Genomic DNA, 7918 nt, shown 5'->3' on the forward strand with positions numbered 1-7918 from the left:
ATGTGTATAGCAAGTGCTCCAGATGTACTACCTAATGTGCCAGATTGTAAATATTGTGGTGCCAAACGCATATATGCTGAACCACGGGCATTTTGTTGTTCTTCGGGAGAAATAAATCTTTTATCTTCAGAAATGCCTTCTGATTTGATACAACTGTATATTGGCAACGATGACGATGCAAAGGAGTTTAACACGTGTGTCCGTAGTTATAATAACATGTTTGCTTTCACTTCAATGGGAGTACATTGCGACGAAATTTTTGCTAGAAGAAATGCTGGAATTTATACATTTCGTGTGCAAGGTCAGCTTTATCATTTCATGTGTCAATTAATACCGCCAGAAAATGAAAATCCAAAAAACTTACAACTATATTTTTTTGACACTGAACATGAACTGTCTAATCGGATGTATATTAGTTCAAAATTTAAAGAAACTCTTACAGAAAAATCAATATGCATCTTAGCGAAAAATCCGTATGGGAAATTTTTCCGCAGCTTGAATAGTATTGAGAATCTAAATGACTATAAGATTGCTTTGCTGGCTGATCCCGCTACTGATCAACGGGTTTTTAATCGACCCACTGTGTCTCAGGTTGCTGGAATATGGTTAGAGTCTAACGAGGAGAACCAATACATAGGCCAACATATACAAGTGTATCCAAAAAACAAATGCACTCAAATAATTAAACATTACTTTGGTTGTTATGATCCTTTGCAATATCCTCTTATATTCCCAAACGGCGAATCAGGTTGGCATCGAAACATTAAAAGATTAGATAAAAAACAAATGAAAATGCATCCTAGGCCAACTTGTGATGGTGAAATAATCAACTGCATAGGAAACGCTGCCAACACAGAGTTTTTTTTAGATCTTGAAGCACAAGGTATTTTCTATTTACAATTCTAAGCCCACTACCCGATTGTTACGGTGTTTTATACTTAGAAATGTTTTTTTTTTGTGTAGCTTCGGGAAAAAACTTGAGTCAAAGGTCAACGGTATCGTGCCATGAGTATTATTGTTACAAGTTGCAAGTAAGAGATAACGATAGGTCTTTCTTACTTCATATCGGTAGGCTTCTACAGCAATATATAGTAGACATGTATATTAAAATAGAAACATCAAGGCTAGAGTTTTTTAGAACTTCAGACATGCAAAACCGCTTACGAAATGAGACTTACAATGGGTTATTGGATAGCATTACACAAGGGTGTGAAATAGGCTCCGACATTGGAAAACGTGTAATATTACCTACATCGTTCATTGGAGGGCCTAGAGATATGCGTAAAAGATATATGGATGCTATCGCTTTAGTTCAACGTTATGGGAAGCCTGACATTTTCTTGACAATAACTTCAAATCCAAATTGGCCTGAAATAAAAGCTCTTTGCCCTCCATCTGACGAAATCCAGAATAGGCTTGATTTAATATCTAGGATTTTTCATGCAAAGATTCAAGTTTTGAGAGATGAATTATTCAAGAAAAATATCTTTAGTCATGTTATTGCGTACACAAGTGTAATAGAATTCCAAAAAAGAGGCTTACCTCATGCCTATTTTCTGCTAATTTTAAATCAAGTTTCAAAAATGTTTCATCCTGAAGCAATTGATAGAATCGTTTGTGCAGAGTTGCCTGATTCACATTCTAATCCGTATTTGTTTTCGTTAGTAGTTAAACATATGATGCATGGTCCATGTGGTTTACTTAATCCAACATGCCCTTGTATGAAAAAAAAACTGTTGCAAATATAGTTACCTTAAAGATTTCTCAGATAGAACTAGATATGGGACAAATTCATACCCAATATATCGGCGCCGAAATGACAAACATGTTACTATAAGGGGTGCGTTGCTTGATAGCCGTTGGGTTGTTCCTTACAATCCATATTTACTTGCAAAATTTAATTGCCACATTAATGTCGAAATATGTTCAACAATCCAAGCTATAAAATATATCTAAAAGTATATATACAAAGGGCATGACAAAATTTTATATAAATTACTTGAAAATGAACAAGATCATATTATTGATGAAGCAAAGAATTTTCAATCTGCTAGATGGATTTCACCTCCTGAATCTGCCTGGCGAATAATCCGCTTTGACCTTAATTATGTACTTCCATCTGTTATATGTTTACCAATTCATTTAGAAAATGAACAAGTTGTCACATTTGCTGCTAATCAATCATTGTACAGTATTGCTAACAATCCAACGCTTAAAAAAACTATGTTAACACAATTTTTCCACATGAACAAATATAACACATACGCTCAAAATCTAAATTGTTTGTATGTAGAATTTCCAGAATATTTTACTTGGCACAATGATTCCAAAGAGTGGGAATCCCGTAAAAAGAAGGAGGTCATAGGCCGAATTTTTAGTTGCCGTCCTTCAGACCATGAAAAGTTTTATTTAAAATTGTTGTTAATGCATGTCAGAAAACCAACTTCTTTTAAAGATTTAAGAACAATCAATGACGTAACTTTTACAACGTTTAGAGAAGCTGCACAAATGTTAGGCCTGATAGAAAGTGATAATACTGCTGAATTGTGTATCGAAGAAGCTGCTGCTTATCTAATGCCTAATGCTTTGCGGCAATTATTTGCTACCGTTCTTGTTTTTTGTTCCCCAAAAAATCCTCTTCAGCTATGGTTAAAATACCAAGATTTTCTCTCAGAAGATTTTTCTCAAAACAAATCTCTTACTCCAACTATAATTAGCCGCCAGGTTTTAGACATAGTTAACAATTACCTTTATTCCATGGGGAAAAAATTGGACGACTTTTTCCATGTAAACAAAGATGTAAGCCAAAGTTTCGATGATACCTTGGAAAAAGAAGTACAAACTGAACGCAACATTATTATACCTGCAGAAGACCTATCAGCTGTTGAGCAATTAAATTTAGAACAAAAAAATGCGTACAATCGAATCTTACATCACATTTATAACGGTTTACCCACTGCTTTCTTTATTGATGGCCCTGAAGGTACTGGAAAAACTTTTCTATATAAAGCAATTCTTGCTACAGTTCGATCAGCTGGTCATATAGCAATTGCTACAGCAACTTCAGGGGTAGCAGCATCTTTGCTCCCAGGAGGTCGCACTTCGCATTCAAGATTTAAAATTCCTTTAGAAGAAAACGATACTAAATCATGTAGCATTAGTAAACAAAGCGCATTAGCACATTTAATAAAACTTGCAAAACTCATTATTTGGGATGAGGCTACGATGGCTAGACGTAGTACTATTGAAAAATTCAATGAAATGTTACAAGACATTATGGATTCAAAATTGTTATTTGGTGGTAAACTTGTTGTCCTTGGTGGTTATTTTCGCCAAACATTGTCTGTTATTCTAAAGAGCACAAAGAATGATATCATAGATTCTTCCATTGTCATGTCACCTTTATGGGGTCAGTTAACTAAAATAAAACTCGAAATAAATATGCGTGCATTATTTGATTCTAACTTCTCATCTTGGTTGTTGAAAATAGGTAATGGAATTGAAGCTACTAACAAAGATAATGAAATCCAAATCCCATCTCACATAAACATTCCATTTACAGATGACATTACGTCTTTGAATACATTAATAGACATGGTATTTCCAAACATTACTGATTCTAATTTGGATATTTCTTTGTTTGTAAAATGCGCAATACTTACAACAAGGAATGAATTTGATCACGAAATAAATGATGTTCTTATAACTAAATTTCCAGGCGAAGAAACTACCTATTATAGTTGCGATGAGAATGCAAGCAGCTGTGTTATACCAGATCAGGATGATTTATTTCACTATTTAACTCCTCAAGGCCTTCCTCCACATAAGCTAACCTTGAAAATAAATGCACCTGTCATATTGTTACGAAATATTAATCCAACTGAAGGACTTTGCAATGGGACACGCTTACTTTGCAAAGGTTTTAATAAAAACATTATTTATGCAGAAATTTCAGTAGGCACACATGCAGGCAAACCTGTCTTCATTCCTCGGATAACGTTAGAATCTCCGCATAATGATTTTTCATCTATTCCATTCAAAAGAAAACAATTTCCATTACGTTTATGTTACGCAATGACAATTAATAAAGCACAAGGTCAAACTTTAGATTTTGTTGGTGTTTATCTTAAAGAACCAGTTTTTTCCCATGGACAACTGTATGTCGCATTATCGAGAGCTAAGACTATAGATCAAATAAAAGTATTAATTAGACCATCAACACCATTAGCTCAAAACACTAACTGCACAAAAAATGTAGTATATCGTGAAATTTTGGATGCTGCACATATTCATTGATTCAGGTTAGCTGTTATATTCCTTATGTTTTTATTACCAAAGTTACTACGTGTGAAAATATATTAGACATTCCTATATCTACTTTGTAATGCTTATTGAAATGACATTATTAGTTCTGCAAAAAGTTGTATACCATAGCCTACGCAGTTCGGAATTAGAACTTTTTCTCCAAACAAATTTATGTGTATTTATGTGTGACTTATTCATGAGCTTTGATTTTTTTATTTTCTTACATTCAGGCCATTAGAAGAGAAATGTACAACTTTAGTAAATCTGAAGCCAGATTTCCAAAACTGGTTTGTCAAAGTATTGGATTCTGAAAAAACTCCAACCCGGTTTTTAAATGGGGAAGACACCAAAAACTTGTTTTCGTTGACAAAGAGGTAACGTAAATTTTACTCCTTCGACAAAATTTCATTTGTAAAATGTTTTTACTTTATTTTTTTATTTCCACAGAATGGAACCATGCAAGGTATAATATATGACCAAGACGTTGAACAGTTGGACAGATTACTTCAGTTATACAAAACATACTACATTGGGAATGCTAAAATTAAAGAAATAACTAGCAACGCACCGGTTTTTGCATCTGCGAAATATCAAATGTTTCTTAGTAGAAGTACATATATAAGGCTTGCAAATGAAGAAGAACAGTTACCTACATACCATGCTTACGAATTAACAACATTTGCACAATGCCCTGAGTTAGCTGATGTGTCAAGTAAACAGATCAGCTAAGTTCTTCTTCCACTTTTTTCACTGCAGCATGCAACTACATTATATCTAAATTTATTCACGCGATTCAATTTTTCAGACTTATTATGCAGCGTGATCCATGTTTTCCCTCCACGGTTCGTTGAGAAGACAAAAAGGAATTTACAAGAGTTTGTAATCGTTAACGAAGAGTAAGCTACTTTGGACAAAAACTACAGAATATTAATTGTTTCCTCAGAGTTTGCTTAAAAAAAACAATGAATATTTATTTCTCTCTTTAATTTGTTTTAGCTATTTATCTAAAACAGAAAGTAATCGTTTTATCACCTTTGTAGGCGTAAACCACTAATTCTCACCCTATGGGAAGAATTCCTCCAAATTGAGGCACTTTTTTTGACTCAAAATGTTCACAATCTTCCTGTGATTTTAGGGATGCGACTCTCTGTCAACACATTTTACGGTACAATCATTTCTATTTAATTTCACTATGCAAAAAGAAAGATTGCTTTTTCCAACATTATGCATATTGTCTCATATATTTTCGAATTTTGTACCTAACAACATTTGCTTTACATCATATAAATGTATTATTACTGTAGGCTTGTCCATTGGCACGGTTCCAAACAGTACAATCCTATTTGATCCTCCAATACAACAAGCTGAACTACTTAAACAATGGTAATTGATACCTTCATTATTGCATGTTATTTTATACCTTTAAGTTTTTCTTCATTCAGTTGTGGCAATTTCACTATATGAAATGCTTCTTGCTCTTTAGTTTGCCTACAATATATTGTGTATGAACTCAGGAAAACGGCCGTGTTATCTTTTTATCATAATAAAGCAAGACATCCACATATAATTGCATTGTGTTAAATCAACTTATAGGTAATAAACCACAAACAAGTAGTTCTGCTACTCAAACACTTATCCTGTTGTGTTTGCTTATGCTTTCCTTGTGTTTATGTTTACGCTTATATTTTTCCACCATATTTAGCCTCTTCTACATATTTTCAGAAATAAATAACTAATGTAAAGTCTTTTTTTTTTAGGCTGCAAGCCAATAAAGAATATATAGAAATTGTTGTTTCCCAAAAATTATACGATAAAGCAAACCAAGAAATAGCCCAACCGTGTGACTCCCAAATACGCAAAATCAGTCAAATCTTAAGCCTTAATGAAGTGGTAAGCCTGTATTTATTTTCTCATTGATTTATCAACCTTTAAATCCAATAAGTAGTTTGAAACATATACGCACTTTAACTTTCAGGTAAAATCATTTTGGATCAAGGCTAGAATAACAATAAAAACCTCGGAGAATTGTGTATATTTTCTGGCTTGTCCAGGTTGCTCTAAAGCTTGTGGAGGTGCATACAAGTATGAATTCACATGTTTTTATTGCAACCATGAATTCCCAAGTCCAAAACCACTGTAAGTACCTAATGTAGTTTGAAAACCTAAACTTGCGAAAAACATGCCATCTTACCTACGACGTATGTGTAGGTTACGATTCCAGGCAGAATTATTTGACGGTACTTGGAATTTATCTGCTTATGTTGAGCACAAAGAGGCAACCATGTTGCTATGTATGTCAGGAGAAGATGTGATTGAGGCTGAAGAAAAGGTATTCTTTTCCCCACACTTAGTTCTTACCAATACATACATAGTTGTTACCAATACATACCTTCACATATTTGTTCAATATTATTTATCTTATCGCCCACAGGAAATGCCTTTTTGCCCTGATATTTTCAATCAAAAATTACAAGATTCACAATTTCTTTTCCAACTAAGAACGTCGTGGAACAAAGCAAGAGGGAAAAGTTTTGTTCGAAACACAGTCATCGCATGTTTACCAGCAACCGAATCGTCATCAGCGTCGCACAGCTATGAAGATAAAAGTTCTTCTTTCAAAGGTGAAGGATTGTTATAGCCAAACGTAGCTGTATTGGAATCCCAAGAAAGCAGCTCTGCAATGCAAGAAGAGCACGTTGAGACAGATCTTAAAACACAATCATCCATCTCAACAGGTAAAAGAAGAACAGAATGCAAAAAGGTTTTGTATGAAAGTAAAAAACATGTAAAAGCAGACTGAATAACAGATGTAGCTACAAAAATCTAATATGTATTTTGGGACCTTTAATTTTCCTAATTGTACCTGCTATATTCTACTGTACTTATTAGCCATCTACTAACATTTTATCTCAAGCCTAACATCTTAACTGCTATTTAAAATTCCAAATAGGCTTTAAAACATACATATGCACAGCTTCTCTTATACTTTTGTTTTTTACAAACGTGTTTTTCTTGCTAAAATATGCTGTGTAATTTAAGTGATTTCAAATATTTTATCTTCATTCTAATATAAAATAAGCTTTGGTATTGCATCTATACAACACATTGTCGCTATAAGAACATGAATAATATAGACTTTTAAAAAAAACAACTAGGTTTTTTTTTAATTTTATTTCTTTAATTTAGGATACTTACTAAATATTGAATAGCACGATGAAACTTTTTTCCCCCAAACATTAAAAAATATATATAGGTAAGCTATAAAAAAAACTACTGTTTTTTTTTGTATTTTATGTCTTTAATTTACGATAATTACTAAATATTAAATAGCATGACGAAATTTTTTCCCCCAATGGAATGAAACATCTATATAAACATCTATTCTTAAAAATATTAAAACAAAAATAACGATTTATTAAAACAAGTAGTTACAAAATACCTGCTAAATAAATCTATATTATATTGTAAAAACATCATATTTAAGGCTTTCCTATTTTACTTACATCATGTCAATATTATATTCTCACCTTACAACTAAATATTGTTATATTATTTCCCTAAAATAAGAAAAATAAAATGCATTAGTAATATCCATTTAAGACATTTTCATCGT

At 32.8% G+C, this 7918-nt stretch overlaps 2 protein-coding genes across 2 annotated transcripts; both read left to right on the forward strand.

Moving 5' to 3' along the window:
- Positions 1-5034, forward strand: LOC140991166 (uncharacterized). Its single transcript, XM_073461121.1, has 6 exons — positions 1-883; positions 964-1648; positions 2055-3409; positions 3491-3597; positions 4536-4592; positions 4753-5034. Exons 1-6 carry the CDS (start codon positions 1-3, stop codon positions 5032-5034), a joined length of 3369 nt encoding a protein of 1122 aa, XP_073317222.1.
- Positions 5035-5043: 9 nt separating this feature from the next.
- LOC140991094 (replication factor A protein 1-like) lies at positions 5044-7088 on the forward strand. Its single transcript, XM_073461016.1, has 7 exons — positions 5044-5201; positions 5346-5470; positions 5610-5688; positions 6063-6195; positions 6281-6441; positions 6514-6634; positions 6737-7088. Exons 2-7 carry the CDS (start codon positions 5443-5445, stop codon positions 6941-6943), a joined length of 729 nt encoding a protein of 242 aa, XP_073317117.1. The 5' UTR covers positions 5044-5201; positions 5346-5442; the 3' UTR covers positions 6944-7088.
- Positions 7089-7918: the final 830 nt, after the last annotated feature.

The sequence above is a fragment of the Primulina huaijiensis genome, chromosome 13 (assembly GCF_012295235.1).
Source record: "Primulina huaijiensis isolate GDHJ02 chromosome 13, ASM1229523v2, whole genome shotgun sequence".
NCBI lineage: Eukaryota > Viridiplantae > Streptophyta > Magnoliopsida > Lamiales > Gesneriaceae > Primulina > Primulina huaijiensis.

Excerpts from the sequence above, each read along its gene's own strand:
- LOC140991166 (XM_073461121.1), top strand. The coding sequence starts at position 1 with ATGTGTATAGCAAGTGCTCCAGATGTACTACCTAATGTGCCAGATTGT. Across the intron at positions 884-963 it reads TTTAGATCTTGAAGCACAAG|CTTCGGGAAAAAACTTGAGT; the intron begins GTATTTTCTATT and ends TTTTTTGTGTAG. Across the intron at positions 3,598-4,535 it reads TGAATACATTAATAGACATG|GCCATTAGAAGAGAAATGTA; the intron begins GTATTTCCAAAC and ends TCTTACATTCAG.
- LOC140991094 (XM_073461016.1), top strand. The coding sequence starts at position 5,443 with ATGCGACTCTCTGTCAACACATTTTACG. Across the intron at positions 6,196-6,280 it reads TCTTAAGCCTTAATGAAGTG|GTAAAATCATTTTGGATCAA; the intron begins GTAAGCCTGTAT and ends TTTAACTTTCAG. Across the intron at positions 6,442-6,513 it reads TTCCCAAGTCCAAAACCACT|GTTACGATTCCAGGCAGAAT; the intron begins GTAAGTACCTAA and ends ACGTATGTGTAG.